At 45.8% G+C, this 19,036-nt stretch overlaps 1 protein-coding gene across 1 annotated transcript in view; it reads right to left on the bottom strand.

Annotated features, from left to right (window-relative positions):
• LOC144138328 (cytochrome P450 3A24-like) overlaps nucleotides 1-13,978 on the bottom strand; it is a 39,023-nt gene extending 25,045 nt beyond the window's left edge. The window contains exons 1-4 of the mRNA XM_077670555.1: nucleotides 13,674-13,978; nucleotides 6,046-6,142; nucleotides 4,522-4,574; nucleotides 161-257 (exon numbers count right to left, since the gene is read on the bottom strand). Of these exons, the coding sequence (XP_077526681.1) occupies nucleotides 161-257; nucleotides 4,522-4,574; nucleotides 6,046-6,142; nucleotides 13,674-13,747 (321 nt within the window). The 5' untranslated portion in view covers nucleotides 13,748-13,978. The remainder of the gene's footprint in view (nucleotides 1-160; nucleotides 258-4,521; nucleotides 4,575-6,045; nucleotides 6,143-13,673) is intronic.
• Between the last annotated feature and the right edge of the window lie 5,058 nt (nucleotides 13,979-19,036).

The raw sequence follows: 19,036 nt of genomic DNA, 5'->3' as shown, positions 1-19,036 counted from the left end.
TTTGCAACGTCCCCTGACATAAAAATTACCTGCTTTCATTCGAGATTGTGACCAGTTTCTGTGTGCGACGCTAGAAAAAAAACTTTAGCTGTTTTTTTTTGTACTTTTTTTGCCTAAAAGCAGTCGTCAGCTATGGGTGGGCAAATACACTTGTACTAACCCCTCTTTCTGTGAATAGTCCGAAGTCTTCAACAAAGACGCGTTGCAGAAGCTCCAAGTCTTTCACCATGAGGAAGGGAGCGTCTCCGTTAAACAACCTGCGCTTGCCGAGAACAAATTGTTTCGATAATATTTAATACCATGAAGTGCTCTTCATATTACCCCAATTCTTAGCATTTGTCATTGTGGCGTGGCAGTCAACAGACCCTTGAATATACGTTCCTTTTTAGGCCACCATGAGGCCCAGAAGTTTTAGTGGTACCGAACAAAATAAACACCACAAAATCAAAACTAAGGGTAATAAACCAGCAGAAAAACGCGCCTTCATTGAAGTTATCAAAGTATTTGAAAGAAGGAAGTGCTTGTAAACGCTGAGCAAATTATTACGCTCATATATATTCCTCAGAAAAGCACTCAAAAATAATTAAAGCCGCATTAAAGCTGCATTTGTTAAGTATTTTGCAGTACAGAGCAGCAAGCTACCTATTTCCTATTGTATAAACTTATTGCACTCAGTTTGTATTGTATTGTATTGTATTGTACTGTAGTGTAGTGTATGGTATTGTATTGTATTGTATTGTATTGTATTGCATTGTATATTGTATTGTATACAATGGAATCTCATATTATATTGCATTTCCTATTGTGTAAAATTATTGTGCACTTCCAATGTTGACATACGGAGCGGGAACTGCAGAAGTCTCACCCAGCACCTTGGAGAAAAATTCGGTCGGTCCAACGAGCGAGGGCAACCGGATTACCAGGCGTTCAAATAGAGATCTGAAAACTGCGTCGTTATTCAGGGAATAAATTCGGGGCAAGGACATTATAGCAAAAATGAAGCGAAGTGGGGTTGGGTTGATTATGCAATGCGACTCACGGCCAATCGGCAGATTATTCGTGAAGCAGAGTGGCTGCCGAGGAATAAGAAACGGACCACTTGATTACAGATATTTTTGTAGACCTTGGAGAATGCATCCGGCTGCCTCCTGACCTTGATCCTCGTCTAAAGGACACGCGTTGCTCCGTCATCGGAAGTCTGAAACGCGGGGTTTCTCGCCCGTCCTTCGTACACCGTGCCCGTGGGGCTTAGCGCTCTAATGTCAGGGATTTCGCTCACTAGTCTTAGAAGCGGCATTGTCTCACAGTCGCTCCTGTTTTAAGCGCAGAGCACTCAGGGGTCCTGCCTTGTCACCGTAGCTCGTTCGATGTCACGATGCATAGCCACCGCATTGTCGTCGTGGCTCGTTCGCTATCACGATGCCTAGCCACCACCGCAATTAGGCGAAGTAGCGACATAACGGACCCAAACCGAGCCCCACGGCGTAACGGCGTAACACAGAAGCTACTAAGAACAAGCGGTGTACATGGTACGTTTTAAACAAAATGCGAGGGAGACACGTACTATCCAGAAAAACAGACTATCCGGGAAGAAATGTACTATGGGGCATTTTTAGTGTTGACAATTGAGAGCGCCGTAACAGGGAAATGGTTTGAACCGGGAACGACTCAACGGGGTTCTGCTATATATAGTCATAAGCGTTCGAAACTCCGGAACCGCTGGCACTGGTCATGCATCTCCCCATTATTTAGCGCACAGAAAACTGCGAGTACATTTCAGGAAAAATCCGCGTAATTACCCAGCAGCCCCCGCGTTCATTTAGTTAGGAACGCTCGTTGGTTTGGTTTTTACAATAGTGCGCGAAAAGATTGATTGATTGATTGATTGATTGATTGATTGATTGATTGATTGATTGATTGATTGATTGATTGATTGATTGAATGATTGATTGATTGATTGATTGATTGATTGATTGATTGATTGATTGATTGATTGATTGATTGATTGATTGATTGATTGATTGATTGATTGATTGATTGATTGATTGATTGATTGTAGTGTTTAACGCGCCGACGCAACGCAGGCGATGAGGCGTGCCGTAGTGGAGCGCTCCAGATTTTGACCACCTGGGGATCTCTAACGTGCGCCGAAATCTCGTCCACACGGCCGTTTTGACTGTTCCCCTCCATCAGAAAAGCGGCCGCCGTGTCCGGAAATAGAAACCGCGTCCTCGCGCTCAGCAGCACAACGTCTTAGCTACTGAGCCACCGTGGCGGGTGGCGGGAAATATGAATTGCGTTGGACAGAACTGTGTTCAATTCATCAACGTAGGTGCGAGACAGGGACGGAACACCGTGAGCGGTGGTAGCAATGAGCGAATAACGGTTCCATAGCGTCTCTGGCGAATCACTGCTCTGCACTTCCGACAGCTTGCACGTTGAGTGGAACTGCTACAATTTTTGCGCCCTAGTATAGGTATTTCGTGACGTCATTCCCATTCGTTCCTCCATCGCCGCCCGCATTGGATGCACACAATATCCTACAACGCGTACAAGCGGCGGCAAAAGTCGCGAAAACGCTCGAGAAAGAGGCAGTCCCGCGTTTAGACGTGTCTCCACGCCATTGTCTCCGGGGTTGCGAAGCCAACTTTTTCCACTTTCGAAAACCGCTCTCTCTACGACCTCTCCATCCTGCTGTTCTAAGATCGCTGTTTTTACAGAGTGACGCGAAAATGAACAGAGAGTAGCGGCAGACGCAACCGACGAATAAAATGCTAAGAATGGTCCCTAAAGGCAGAGTCATGAACAAATGAAACGCGAACGTGAAAATATGAACAAGAACACACAAATAGCGTGATTTGTTTCACGCAAGTCAAGTTGACGCGTGGAATAATTACAAAAGAAAGTTGCGAAATGTGGCCTTTCAGATAGACCACTAGCGCGCCATTGTTGCATCTCCTCGAACACTACGTTCAATTTTGCGTGTGCTGGGTCATATCTTTGTGTTTGAATTTCGTTTCTCCATGACTGTAGGGGAGAGAAGCCGGCGTCTGCAGAGAACCTAAATATCCTCCTGATGAATGTTGGTATCCTGCAAAGATAGCCGATATTTCTAGCATGGCACCAGTGAGCAACCGAGCTGATCCATGTTACATTACCGCCGAACAAGCATCCTCAACTTGATTTTTTTTTACGTAGAAATAGTTTCTACTTCGCATAAGCCTTTTGTACATGGACATGCTGTTAAAAAAAGCCTGGGTACGCTACCACGTGGCAAAATCCATCGCAGCGCCATCTGAGGTCGCACTTCTGGTGTCGAGACATCGATGTGCGCATACGCGAACAACCATGCTCAATACCATGTCTTTTCCTTCACTTCAAGCGGCGAAGCTGGTCAGATTCAGCGCTTGTAACTACGGTTCACTTTTTTTGCTGAACTGGTCCCAACTGCGGGCACACTGCTTTCTTCTTTGCTGGTCTTTGGCGGTGCTTTCCTTTCCACTTGAACTGCTGCAATACAATAGAGCGGCTTTCGTTTTTGTTGTTTTTTGTCAAACCCATGACCGCGCGGATCTCTTATCGGGTATTTTTTCCCTTCCATTCTCTTCTTAGTTTGTGTGCAAGGGGACCGCTCGGCACACTTTTTTCCAATGAACTATTTCTCGCCACCGTTAATTTTCCTTTTGCTGCGCTCATTCTTAGTTAACAGCCAACTACATACATTTGGAAAAAAATACAAATATGCGAGGGAATACATGGGGCACATGTTAGTCACTTAGACGGACAAGATATGTTATCTGTCCGACCGGGGAAGAGAAAGCAACGCTCACTACACAACCGCCGTCCGCCCGGCGAAATGTGTACGAGCTAGGTGTGGTCAGAAAAGAAAGTGACTCCAGCGCCAAACGCGGATTGTGATCAGCCTTAAAGGGCTTCAAACATGGAGGAAAGAAAATGAATGGAAACGACAGGATAGCGAGCGTACTTGGATGCACACGCGCACATCGATGTTTCGACACCAGAAGTGCGATGACAGGTGGCAAGGCGATGCATTCAGAGAGGCGCTCGCGTGCTCCGCTTTATTTTGCCACCAGGTGCACAATAACGATCTCTTCTAACTCTGCCATACGGACGTTTCAAAATCCTTCCGAAAGTCATCGAACGAATTGCTTATCGAGTGCCCTATCGTAAATACAGACGGCGCACTGGCGCGCAAGCATTCAAGTGTCCCACTTTCCTCTATGTATACTTCAATTAAGTTTATTCATCCAGTCAGTCAATCCACGTGTCAATTGAAAGTTATCGCGTCGCACTGGCAGTAGATGAAATGTTCAAAAACAAATATAACATTTTGCTTGTTTTATGCGGGGCAGAGAAATCTGCGAGGTAATGCAGGAGACATACTTATTTCTTCAAATAATTACCTACGTCTTGGAGCCAAAATAGCGTGTTTGACACTGAACAAAGATGTGATAAAGCAGTTCACGTTGTCTTCCTTCATTTGTTTAACATGCATCTTACCCGTACATATCGCCGTACGTCTTCGACCATTCGTCCATGACCTTGAAGGTTTCCTATAGGGAAGGTTATAAAATAATGAAACAACATTCAATTACTCATTATGAGAGGAATACTTTGAGAAACTAGAGAAACGCTGGAAGTTTACGTCCACAAATCTCATCGCAAGAATGACGTAAGACTTGCGCACCACGAACGATACCATCGCATTGAATAACGCCTGCTCATCGCTGACGAACAATGAACTTCCTACGTACCAAAGACATGTATTAGAGGGCTTGCCGCGTTAGCTGCGTTTGGTTTTCAGAGAAAAAGTTGCGAACGGCCGGCAGGCCCGTTTTCAGGGTATGACAGTTTCTCTAATGTGGGGGCTATAAATTGTCCTTTGATCAAAAAGCCGCCATCTGTTCCGACGTTGCTGTGAGTTTTAAAGCGAAAGCTTTCTTAGTTGGACCGATGGCGTCCTGTCAAAAAACTGATGCATTTCCCCATAGATCGGTTTCTCGAATCTTCTAAGATCTCTGGACACTCGGCGCATGCTCGAAATTGGGATTCTACTAAGTTAACACGGTTGCTTAAAAATCGCGAAAAAGGAACGGTTACAGATGAGACAATACAGGCATCAATCGTAAAAAAGGAGTACCACAGTACGCTATTATCTCATAAACCAGGAATCGGTATACATTTAGATCGCACGTAGTTACGTTTATTTGGTGCAGGGGCCGGCAACCTGCGGCTTGCGGGCCGCATGCGGCCTTCGGGGCGGTAATATGTGGCTCCCAGCCCGTCTTCAGAGCCTGTCACGTCCTATCTGAAGAACGACACCCAGTTTTGGCCTCGAATAGAGTTATACGGGAGACAAAAACAGAGAAATCATCGCTTCCACTTGGCATTTTCACCCCTCTTCACGTCTTAGCCAGATCATTGTCAAATATTGTCAAATTTTTTTTTCGCAAAGCCCCCATCTCCGGTTCTTATTTGCCGTCAGGCCCTCCGCCGTTCGGGCCTCATGCAACTTGGCCCTTCACCTTCTTAAAAGGTTTGCGACCCCTCACTGAGTGCCTGAAAAATCGTCGCGTGTGTTAGCTCTTTGTTTGCGATTTGGGACTTTGAAGGTGGGACAATCGCTAGGAGGTACTTTCAACCAAAGTTGGACGCACACGTGATGGGAGAAAGTTTTCGCGTTTCTCTCAATTTTCTTTAGGGAAGGAAGGTAATTTTTTTCTTTCCTGTTCACAAATTATAAGTGCTAGACTGCTCAGACTAGGGCTTGCGTGTAGTGTGTACTTAAGTACCTTGCGGAGATGGCAAGTAGGTTTTCCTCGGCGAACCCTTTTGCCCTAACGCGGAGATTAACCATGGTCGAGAGTTTCGACGGTTGCTCTATCATACACAGGAGATGAATGCGTATGAATGAAGTATATACTTTAAACTTAAAATCAATACTGACTGCATCTATTCAGAAAGAGTGTTTTTACGCCAACGTTTTGGTAATTGCAGTGCGCCCCTCATACCATATACACTTACCCCGTTCCATAACTGGTCGAAATTTCCGGATATGAGGCTTGGTTCAGGACCCGGAATTCCCCGGTCTTTGAAAAAGCTAAAGGTTTTTCTCCGCCACCTGCAAAGAGGGCAAAAGTCTAATTACAACCACCTTGTGTGACTAAAAATGACAGGCCTCTCGTACGGAACTGTATAAGAAACATCATCGTCTGCTGCTTTGGTAAATGTGGCAGACTATTCCATTCCTGCCTTACACTAATCCAACCTAAATACGAGGGGTGTAGGAAAGTATGCAGAGCAGCTGTTATATCGTTTCATTTTGTTTCCTGTGCACCTAAACAGAGAGTCAAAAAAGAGTAGTCGCTGCAATTACTCCTTTTAACGTTACCAAGACTCCCTCTAACACTCCACGGCTCTTTTTAAAACTAAGGGGTTAAAAAGACCCCTCGACTTTGCAATGAAAGTCACTTTTCAACAGAACTTCTAGCATATCATTGACGACCAATTTTTCAGACTCCTAGTTTTTCGGGCATGCTTGATTATTCGGACTTTTTACCGGCACCAAGACATTGAGCTTTTTAATGGAACACTTTCTTTTTCTCACTGCCTGAATTTTCGGACATTCTCGCGGTCCCTTAAGGGTCCGATATATCGGTCATCGACTGTATTTATCAGTTGTATTTATCCTGTGTTTATCCTATATTTATCCTAGACCAGGACGAATTTTTCTTCAACTGCGAAGTTTCTGAGAAAGCTGTTTAGCTTTCCTTTGTAGCCGTATCACTTCGTTTAGGTGGATGTCAAATTTTCCTTCGCAGCTACAGCATGCACCTCAGCATAATCGGTGGAAATAAGCCAAGTAATATTACAACGATGTTCGCTATACCTCTCCTGTGATTTTTGTTGTTCCAGTTTTTTTTAATTGCGAATAAATTGATTTTCCACATTTCCATGGGCCACCGTGGGCTCATCTTCCGAGTGTCATAAAAAAAAGCATCATGGTGACTTATCCCGCATACTTTATAGGTAACCCTCGTGTAACTCATTCTACCTTCCCAGCTTCCGAACAACACTTCCTTCTCCCGCTTCCCACAATCTTCTCCTCCGTTCTGCCTTCTTGCCATAGGGGTTTGTTTAATTCGATCTTCCCACTTTCACCCTCCTTGCCCTTTGTCCGCAGTCTGTTGGAACATCACACGCTTTTTTCTTCCCTTTTTGTTTTTGTTTTGGTTGGAGCAGCTGGTGCTAACGTGTTTTGTGTTAGTCTTCTATTGTATCTCATCTGTCTTGTACATTATTTCTAGTGTGCAGTTTTTTCTTCGTTTTTCACCTTAAAGGAAATAAAATACGTACAGCTAGACTGACGATAATTCCAAAAGGATAGATCCTGCTCGATTAATCAGAGGTTTCAATGATTTAAAGTTCTCGTAAATACGATACCGTGCAATCTACCAACTTGTGTTGTAATAAAGCACTCACAGTTATTTTACATGAATGGGAACAAAGCAAGAACTCGCAAGACAGGTCACGTGCTTCGACGCGTGCAAAATTGGCAAAGGGTCACGTGTGTCATTTTCCTAGATGCTACGCCAGCCCCACCTGCAGTTCTGCTGTTTCTTTCGTTCTTTTTTCCTCAATCCCGACACGCGTATACGGCTTTTATTTCTAACTGTTAGAGATATAAGGATGCGGGTGTGCATCTAGAAGCGGCAAATTCAGCATATATTTTGCGGCACATGCAAGCAAACAGTACGAATGAAGCAAATTTACCCAACTGAGCAGGTGGAATTAAGAAGATATAAAATACAGTGAAAACAAGCGAACCAACCAAAATTTCAAATTTGTTTCAATTAACCAAAGGTTGGAATTATCCGAATTTGAATTATCGCGAATCAACTCTATTCGTAATTTAAAAAAACCCTGGTATTCTCGATTGCAAGTGCTTCAAGTATGCTTCAAGTATGCTTCAGGATTTCTGTGCGCATATAAGTGGGGCAATTTTAAGCGACGTTAGCAGCTTGGAGCGGTTTTGCTTATGCATATTTCGTATGCAATAATTCTTTCACCTATTTTTTTCCAGGCAGTTGATTACAAAAACAGTGAGATAGACAAAACGAACTTTCTGAGATTAGTTAGCCCAAGAAAGCATATTGTTTCTTTAAAAAGCGTCAACGATCACACGCACGCGCTGGCCTCAGTTTCTGTAAATAATTCCCGCAAGCGGAATACGTCGCATGCATCGACACAATCGCGAGTGGGATGCTAGATGCGTGTACAGGTTTTTCTTTCCCGCACTGTCTGCTCCTGCTGTCCTATATTGCAACATCTACCCGCTTTGCCTATGCATATCGACACAAGGCAGACAGATTCCATGCACAATTCCTACCGAGGAAGACAGAAATAGTTCCCTCGTTTTCACTGAACAAAGAGAAAAATCTTGCGATATGCTCCGGTCGAAAGCAGTAGACAACTTCCCAAGCTTGTTTTTTTTTTCTTTTACTGCAAAGCAGTATATGTCTAACCAGTCATGGGCACGTTACCGAAAAAAAGTAACAGTGTTACAGTTACAGTTACCTAACCCAAAAAAGTAACTCTGTTACAGTTACAGTTACGAATTTTCCAAAAGTAACTAGTTACAGTTACAGTTACTGCAAAAAAGTAACGTCGTTACTTTTTCGTTACTGAAAAAATTTGGCTTATTTAATAGAAACGTACGAAGGCATGAAGGTAGTAAAAAGTACACGTAGTAAAGCCTACACGAGGGAACGTAAAATGATGCACTCTCATGCCCAAACCAACAATCGTTGTGTACGCCTCATTTTTTTTTATAACAGAAGTTTTGGTATCCATCACAAGGGACTTTATTTTTTTGTTGCTGCACTCTCGCCGTAAGAAATTTATTTGCAAACATCATTGTAGCACAGAATTAGTTGTTTTTCAAAATTGGAATCACAGAGGCCGTACTTATACTATACCGAGCTGGATGACAACACAGCCGAAACAATCTTTCAATGTCAACTTAATTTATTTTCGCCTGCAATGCCGTCGCTTGTCCGCCCCGCGTAGTGAGAGAGTATGGGAAAAAGGGGGCGAAGGTGGCGGATCGACGGAAGGCCGTGGAGGAATGGGGAAACGGACGTGGGAGTACATCGGTTGTCGAGGTATTTTTGAAAGATACTAAAAAAATGCGCTTCGTTACCTTTTTATTTCGTGTTTGTGGTCGGAGACGGAGACCAATTTGAGCCATTGCCGAAGCGGCGTTTGTCTGTGGGCTCTCGGAGTTGTTCTCCCGCCCCAACCCCCAGCCACCCCCATCCCCGGAATGAGACAAGATATTTCCAAATGGAATAGAAACTGAAATGAACGCTTTAGTGTTTCCCCCCCTCGCCCTCCTCCCCCCTGTCCTCACAAAGGCGGATTTCGCTGTCTCGACCGGGAAACACTGCTCTCACAATCCCAGCCTTCCACAGCAATCACGTCGCCGATCCCAGGAACCCCTCCCTTCGTTTGCTTTGAGGCGTAGGCCGAACGAAGCTCGCCCAAGTATTCCTTGCACCCAACATTCAGAATAAGATGTAGCTACTGTTTTCGTTTCGGCCCAGCCCTCGAAACGAAGTCGCGAGGCTTTCCAAGAACATTTCTTCGTGCAGTGGCAGTGTGGTCAGACGTCTGCCGGCCAAGATGCTGGCTGGTGTGAGGGCACTCGGGGGCCACCATCGTTGCGGTCATCGTATGTGTGGAGGGGCGTGAAATTTATTACTTCCTCGACCTCGTTCGAGTACTGTTGACAGCTCGATGAAGCCTCTAGACCAGGGGTCCCAAACGCGTGGTCCCAAATACGGCCAGGCGTCTCTAAAGAGCACAATGGTCCCAAGCAAGGGCGACTTGTGAATCGAACACTCTACAGTGCGCACAGGGCTGGACGAGCGCGAGGCCGCCGAGAGACTCCCCGCGGCGTTTTATGACCCCACAAACGGGGCTGCACGTCGCTAATGAGAAAGCGACCCCCTGACCGGAGTTTTCCAGGCTTCCGCGAAAGTGAAAAGGTTTCAGTGCGTTGTGCGGCGTTTGTGGGTGTTCGTTTTCCTGTTCGCCTTTGTGTCAAACACTTTACTGTACTCCAGATGTGGCGAAAATGGTGCAGCCGCGCGTCGGCCTATAGGCTCTGGTGCGTCAACATGCATCCACGTGCGCTTAGACGCGTGTCGCAGCGTTATTTATGGCCTGGGTGAGAGCGATGTCGCGCTGCTGAGGAGAATACTGCAGCTTAGACTTAGAAACTTCCAGCCTTTAGTAGACCGCGTGAGACACCACGCACACGTGCACGCCTAAACATTTCTAGTACAGATGTTTTTCACCCGTGCGAAGGGAGTGAGCTGGCATAGGTGAACTACACGAAGGCTCTGCGGAAGAAAGGCCGAGAAAGTGAAACGCGCAAACTGTACATCAGCCGTTAATGAGTGTTGCTGTTGGATAATTTTTTTTATAGAAATAAAGTAACTGTAACGATATTTCTCGTTACAGTTACTCCACAAAAAAGTAACAGTGTTACAGTTACAAGTTCCTCTAACTTAAAAGTAACTAGTTACAGTTACAAGTTACTGAAAAAAGTAACTAGTTACCGGTAACGCGTTACTAGTAACTAGTTACTGCCCAAGACTGTGTCTAACCCCCCAGTTTTTATTCCGGTGTCATCGATTTACTCCGCGCCGATCCGGTGCTCCTCCTCACCACCGCTGACACCTCTTTCACAACTATTTTCCAACCTCGCCTCAACCGATGCCCCTTTGCAAAGTGGCGCAGTCGGCAGCTAACGGCGGTAGTGCGGTTATCAGATAATTTCGAAAACTAAATAGAAGCATGGATGGGCGTAAAGAAATGCACTGACGATTACTACGCTCCATAATATGAAATTTGTGCACAGCACGAGATCGAGTCTTCTCGGTCACGGTGCATTTCTGCTGCGTCGCAGGAAGTGTTCGCGTGATCAGCGAACGCGTGGCGGCGTGCGCTACGCTGATGCTACCTCGCAGTGCGCCGCTCCCGCCGCCGGCCAGCATGTTGCAAATGGTGTTGGAACCTACCACGCAAAAGTCACGTGGTTCGAATTAGCCCCGCATACAGGAGCAGCGAGCATTTGTTGCATATCGGGTTTGAACTTCCCGCGCAAACGTTACGTGGTTTGGATTAGCGGAGAATGGAACATTTCTGGGGAACGATTCAGGGGGATGGTGCTCCTTGCTGGCGACGCATGAGACGTGTGACGGAAAGACAGGGAGAGAGATGACACCGTAGCCGCACGTGTCGTACTCCACCTCATCCTTCGCTAGACGCTCCTCTCCGTTTTCGTTCTTTCGTCGCTGCTGCGTTCGCTCACTCGGTTACGGGGACATAAACAGACGCCGCTCTCGCGAAGCCCAGGTAACGGCTGCCAAAGGGATGCCCCATAAAACGACCGAAACCCGCCGTCGCCGTTTCCGCTCAAATTCTACTTCACCAAGTAGCTGCGAATCCTTCCCGGTATAAGAGAGACTTCCCCCAATCGGAACGCCAGCTTGAGGCCATATTTATTTTCCAGCTTGAAAGGCCTTCCGAGCACCATTTTCGCCGGTGTCTTTCAGGCCTAAGTATGGGCCAGCACCGGTTGCCAGTTTATGCGCTCACGCTTTGCGGGTATGAAAAAAGGGGGCGTGCACCTACAGCTAGGCTTCATGCCGCTACCGATGAAATGCCGGTTGTGCTGGTGGGAGACTTGGATGTCAAAATTACATGGATTAACGCGGTTAGCCGGCTGTCCTCCTTATTTGGGTGGTTCGGGTGCGGGTTGGTGCGTTTTACAGACACCTTACACAAACAGTAAGATGCATACGAGGGGGAAGGAAAACGGACAGCCACATGTTTGTACGCGAGAATAGAGCTCAATGACTTCCAGGTTTTAAATCGCTACGGGATGAATGCCTGACGTTCGTTTGGAGGAAGCAGAGCAATAATTAAAGCGTTGGCCCAAACACAAGCGCAAATGGGCACAAAAGCAACGGAAAGCTGCCGGCGCCGTAGTTACCACCTTGAGTTCAACACGTCGCCTCCCGGATGAACAGCACCTTGCCCGCTCGGAACGCCGGCGTGAGCCAATATCACTTCTTCAGAGGGATTTCGGGGGATATTTTCGACCGCGTCTGTCACTTCTAAGCACGCTCACATGACCGGTTGCCGGTTTATGCGTGCCCAGGCTTGTGTAGTGGAGCATAGTGGGAGGGAGGCGGGGGTGGGGCAGGGGCGGGGACGTGCACGCGCAGCTATAGGTTTCATGTCCGTAATAATGGATGGCATGTCCGTAGTACTGGTGCGAGGTTTAAACGCAGACTTTAAAAGTCCCAATATGACTTGTCCAGAGTCCTTAGTGGTACAGCAGATTGGGTTTGTGTGTTAGGCTATGTTCAGACGGCTGACGCAAAAGCCGTATCGTGATTTACGAACGTAAAAAACGCCATGTCCCGCAGTTAGGTTGGCTGATAAGTGAAATGACGTCATTCTTTAAAGTTATAACGACAGGTGCGACAACAGTCTGACCCCGGCATACAAAAACAGTAAGATGCTTACGACGCGGGAAGGACGCAGGCAGCTCCGTGTTTATCTGCAAGAATGACGCTTGGATCCTTCAGAGGCTCATTCAGCTAATTGCCTAGGAAGTATGCTCATCGGAATTACGAGAAACGTGTTTTGTTTCGTGAACTCAGTGGACCGCGTTCAGCTTTTGCTGGTCATCCTTCTTCGCAGAGTGGAAGCGTGCTATTTTTTTATGCTGTAATTTAACGGCAATAATTTGAAGTTTTCGTGGAGCTGGTCACACTGTAAGCGTCGCTTCGGGTGCAAAAAGGCGGGCAAAGTCGTCGGCAAGTATATGTTGCTTCGCAGCGATGCTAGTACCGCTTGTTTGCTTTAAGGTTTTCCGTCCTTGCGTTCTTGCTTCGGGGAGGTTTTCGCCTTATCAATGCTGGCCATGGCATGTTTCGTGGCTATTTACGCGGGAGACCCGATTTGTTTGTTTTAAGGACAGTAGTCTTTGAGGACAGGTTTTGAGGACAGGTTTAGAGGACAGTTTGGCGAAAAGCGAAAACGCGCGTGTGTGCGAGATTTCGGCGCACGTTAAAGATCACCAGGTGGTCGAAATTAATCCGGAGCACTTTACTACGGCGCGCCTCATCGCCTCACCCACGCAGGTGTCTCGCGGAATTTGCTTTCTCGGAAATAAAGATAAGCGGTATAAGTAAGCTGACAGAGTTCAACGTACGTATGACTTTTAAATTATCAACACTGCGAAGATGGCAAGAATTTCTGTCATTACTGTGCGTGAAACGGTGATTAGCCTGGTACCTGCACGTTTGAAAAAAAAACGTGTCCCCAAATTGATGCGACATGAATGAATTCGTAAAAGCTACCAAGTACCGATGCGCCGACTTATTGGAAAAGGAGTCATACATCTTGGGGCTCGTACTGCTAGAAGATATTTGTGTGTCCGTCTTATTCTTATCCCCTCATAGTTATGCCTACGCTGAGGGGCCAGCTGAGGGCGCAATTTCCTCGTTTCTGGTTTGTGTTTTCAACTGGTAAAAAAAGATCTACCTAGTTAAACACCGACAAACACTCACCTCCAAAAAGCAGTAACGGCAATCCCGACCACGGCGGCAAGCACAGCGATCACCTCGGCTGCGCCGAAGACCATGGCTGTCTCCTTGGTGAAGTGCCCACTACAACTGCGATCTGACTACGAAAACGCTGTACATTCGTTGGGACGCGGCAACTTCGACGTCCATCGCACTTGTCTTCTGGATTACAAGACGATCATGATTAAAGAAACGGGTCATTTTACGACACCCCCAAAGCTCGCGCGCTGGTTGGGTCACTGAACATTGACTCCTCCAGTTGGCATCTGCTCAAGTGAAGCGTGATGGCATCTACAGCGGCATGAATCCTTTCCTTATCCGGCTCTCCTTGGATACACCTACCCGTGGCCGCGACGTGGCACCAGGAAATGGCATTGAACGCGCGGACTAATCGAGAGCTAGACATACGCTGCACGGCGTTAGAAAGTGCATAATCAGCCTCTGCAAAGAAAGCGTATTCTATGTTCACAAACTTAGATAAACAAGCTTGAATTTTAAGCGAGCCCTAAGCACGACCAATATGCAGATGTTTTTATAACCCTTGCAAATTACTAAACATAAGTAGCCGTGTGTTTATAGAAAGGCACCGCGCAAATCCGCTACCCTGAGGTATTGAACAAGAAAAATGGGGCTAGCATGCACGTTGAATGCTAAGTGTCCAAGAAAACGTTGTTAACCACTCAAGAAGGCCCCGCAGGAGGGGCTCATTGACGTTTGTATCATTCCTTGTATGCCTGGATTCAGCGCAAAAGCCACATCAACAATCTCAGAAGGCGACTCTTCGGTTTGCTCACCACAGCTGTTGGTATTTTTTACTACGTGCTTTGATTTTCTTGCGATGTTTTCTCCTGCGCAGTATCAAAACATAGCCATCCAATAGCGGCTGTACAAGTATATAGCGTCATATAAATGCACAAAAGACGCTTAGACTTTCAGGATCGCTGGGAAGCACTAAAACCTTCGAGGGAGTGAGCAAATTACCCGATGTCCTTGAGGCAGTGATGCTCTGCTTGAATATTCCGTGGCCATCTGACCTAACGGCTCAAGTCACTTGCTGACCATATTTTCAGAGCGCTTCAAAAAAATCCAGAAAATAGTGTTTCCGGCGCTTTTTACGATCTTTAGAGCAATTACTTGTCAAAAAGATCGGATGTCCGAAAATGCTAGACGTATATGCTTGTTTTATGACGTGGGGGGGAAACTTACTGAAATAAGCACAATGTAATCAGAAGACGACCGACAACTCACACGAGATCAAACCGGAAACACACGGCATACAGGAAATGCACCATAAAATCAAAACGGAACTAGTGGTAATTAAGGCCGAGTAAAAAATTTCAACCAGACGCTTTTCTTCACCTTTTATCCTTCATATTTCATCTACTAAACTCCAAGGAGTAGTAGATATAAGTTTGTACGCCATTTTCTATCAATGTTCAGAAGTGTTCTCTGCCTACTGCTTCTTCTTTTCTGCTGTATAACTCTCTCCTGCTACTGGTTTCCCCACACTGGCTTCCGTTTTCTTCTTTTTTTTGCCGGGAGATGGGGGTATTAACGGCGCAACAACCATCATACTTGCCTACCTGTACTGTTCGATGCCATTTACTACAGCTACCGACGTATTTTTTCGGTGCAAGAGCTTTTTGACTTCAAAAAAACAGGACAGTTCCACATAGAATCTAAGCGTTGAAAAGTGCTTTTTTATGCTTCACCAAATAGCACATAAATTTTGAGGCAACTCGCACTGGAAGGCTTTGTTCTTGCCATCATTGCGCGTAGCCTCAGATACCCTTATCTAGTAAAAATTAAGATTTCCTGTGAGGATCAAGAGGCCTCAAAACGTACTTGGCGAGAAACGAAGCCTGGAGTAATTCAGTCATGGCTGTAAACATAGGTGGTTCCTAGCATACGTGGTTCATGAATCTAATCTGACTAGTTTTACTACTCTGAAAAGTGGCGTAACGGCGTCAGGAAACTCTCTGGAAACTCACAAGAAGACAGTTCCTAATCGCAAAAATCACTATATTATCTTCAACACATCCACCTTCTTCCATCCTCTGTTTCCGATCATTATTACGTATATAAATTATGTACAGACTCATTAACAACCCTGGGTGCTCTACTTGCTGTGCTACTCGGCGTCGAATGACAGCAGGGGTATTTATTGTCACCTTCAAGCGAGTGAGGCGGAGAGTAGTGTTGTTACTACATCTGTAGCGCGAGTGTGCCAGGTGGCAGCGCAAAAAAACCTAGTTGTGGTCCCTTGACGACAAAGTTGCATCCAAGGGTCGGCTGTACCACAAGTCATAACGGGGTAGATGCCCCGGCGGGTATATGCCGGCTGATAGATATCGGTGCACCGACCCAGCCCCGGCCAAGAAAAACTAAGACCTCTGTGGAATCGTTGAGACAGACGACGGTTCAATATCGAAGGCTCAGGGGCTGACCTTGGCGAGGGCAGTTACCCGTGGATTTCGCATGTCGTAACTTCCAGATAAGGCACCACAAAATGATGCCCCTGGTTTAGCCTGTAGCAGCAGCTTTTAATGTACCTGAGCGTCAGCGCGCGAGGCTCGCCTTTGCCTCTAATTCACAAGCGCTTATGTTCCCCAAAAAACCCCAAACGACATCACTCGCTTGCTATGGCGGCGGAGACAACTTGGCCATTCGTTACAGAGACTACCAATAGAATATTCTTCGCTTCGAAATAAAAATTAAAATTATGATAGTATCTGAGCGGTTTGCTAGAAGCTGAGTTGCTTGGCAATGCCGCAAGCTCAATGCGGATTTGATTATTTTCGTCTTTTTTTTGGAATTTTTAGAAGCCTTGTGTTGCGACTTTATGTTCTTCACCTATATCTGATCTGATTGATATTTTAAATTAAAGCAACATTGCCGCCGTCGGTCATTTATTATGTTTTGTCTCAAAACTGGTGAAGTTTTCTTTCGCGCCATAAAATTTCCACGTGAATCGTGTCACTGGTGCTTTTTTTCTTTCCTGTGAAAAAGAATTTTGGTTAGTGCAGACTGCAGTGCATGGTCCAAAAGTCTACTGCAGAGGTGCGTACCATCACTGTTCCCGTCAAACAGGCGGCGCCAAAAGCCTCTCAACAAAAATCGACGCTAAACGGGTATTAGGAGTTCGCAAACAGAAGAAATAGAGACATATTATAACTAGACAAAAAGATCGGGAAATTTAACCTCAAATTTTACCCTTGAAAGGTTTTTGTTTATTCAGCATGACATGAATTTTGAGAAAAGTGATACTTCTATCCCCGTGTCTGCAATCTGTATGCCTGCGCATTCACAAGACAACTGAATTGATTGATTGATTGATTGATTGATTGATTGATTGATTGATTGATTGATTGATTGATTGATTGATTGATTGATTGATTGATTGATTGATTGATTGATTGATTGATTGATTGATTGATTGATTGATTGATTGATTGATTGATTGATTGATTGATTGATTGATTGATTGTATGGTTTAACGCGCCGACGCAGCGCAAGGCGATGAGGCGCGCCGTAGTGGAGGGCTCCGGATTAATTTCGACAACCTGGGGATCTTTACGTGCTCCGAAATCTCGTACACACGGGCGTGTTTGCTTTTCGCCTCCATGAAAAAAGCAGCCGCCACGGCCGGGAATCGAACCCGCGTCCTCATGTTCAGACCAAAACTGAATTCAAGACGTAAGGCCAAGATACATGTTTTTAGTGCCACTTTCAAACGCAACTACAGATGAAACTACATTCTTGGAATCAAAGTGCTTTAAATATCGGCGAAGTCCGCTGCGACTGCCTTCACCAGGAGGGATCTGTCCCGCATCATCAAGAACTCGCAGGCAATTGATTCCGTATGTTGGAAGATGTACATTTTTAAATGTTATCTTTAACAAAAGCATGACACAGTCGAAACCCGTCCGACACTTGGAGAAAAGTTTTGAGACGTACGCATCGAGCTTCCGCACGATCCCCACCAACGTTGGTGGATGCTCAGTCGCTACTCTCATGAGGTTCTGCAACACATTCTTTGAGGGTTTTTTCTTAGCGTCTGCCTTCCCTTCAGCATGTTTTTAAAAAAAATTACAGTTACTACTTAAAAAAAGTTGAGAAAAGCGCCAAAACTTTCTGTCATCAATACGACGTGAAAAGTGCGTCAAAACGTTCGCTGAAAGTGCGTTTGACCTGCGTTGAAAGTGCGGTAAGTCGATCGTCAGATTTTCAAATACTCAATTCTCGAACGAAAAACGAACCCATGCGCCGATTTCTCGCGCAGTACTAGTAGACGCGTGCACGAAAGATTTTAACGTGTACCGATACGCGGTCTGCGAGAAAAAGATATTGTCTTCATTGTACTCTTTCTCCTATTGTAGTTCTGTTGTACTATTACACTCCTTTTTCATGATCGATGCATGTATTCTCTTATGTAGGACTTTTCCTGCTTCGCAATTTTCAAGTGTCCGCTTTGATACAATGGAAGCCCGGCTTCACGCACGCGTCGTGTGTCCAGAAATCTCATCAGAGCTTTTACAATCACCAACTGGTCTATGGGGAAATGCATTTGTTTTCTGGCAGGACGTCCTCGGTATCACTAAGCAAGCGTTCGTTTCAAATATGCACGGCTTCTAGGAGATTCCAAGCCAAAGTGCTTCGCGAAACCTGGGGGTACCTATAAATACCTAATCCTGGGACCCGTCGAAAGTGTAGGCGCCCCTGTATAACCCAGATTTGCAAAGTGAAATCTTTTTATCCGCGTGTTCGGTTTGTAATGAATTGTCGTTTTATCTTCTCTTGATTAGCTTGGCTTCTATTGGCTGGGCTTCTATGTGGTTGGCTAGTCGCATCGGCTTCCCTGATCCACTCGGGCTTTTGCATTATTCCTGTCGGCGGCGGGGTTAGCCGAGGTCAACCTCCCAATGGCAAACGTCAGTCTTTCGCCTGGCTCTTTTTTTTTCTCTCTTTCGGCATAGCTTAGTTACAGCCAAGAAGTTGGGAAATCTAGTTGCTGCTCTCCTTCTGGGCAAAAAACAGCAACGATTAACAAGTTGGAACGCGTTCCATAACGCTTGAGGGCATGTGTGAAAACGTCAGAAGAGATAAATTGTTTCCTCGTAAGGGCTCCTCGAAGACTCGTGCAGACCAGTCATCGACTGAAAACATACGTGCGGCGCGACTGCAAGACCGGTACGCAGCGGTGCGGCCGATGTCGGTGCTAGGTCGGCGCGTTGCATGCGATATTTACTCAACTTCTCTTCGTTTTCACCGAAACTTATATGGCTAGCATTCCATGCATTTTTTAAGCAAAGCTTTCTAACCCTCACTGAGGAAGACCGTATCGTAAC

This window comes from Haemaphysalis longicornis, unplaced genomic scaffold (assembly GCF_048455015.1).
Source record: "Haemaphysalis longicornis isolate Haplotype H1 unplaced genomic scaffold, Haemaphysalis longicornis Haplotype H1 scaffold_5, whole genome shotgun sequence".
Taxonomy (NCBI): domain Eukaryota; kingdom Metazoa; phylum Arthropoda; class Arachnida; order Ixodida; family Ixodidae; genus Haemaphysalis; species Haemaphysalis longicornis.
Note: the sequence above shows the minus strand (reverse complement) of the source record. Positions and strands in the feature narration are given on the sequence as shown.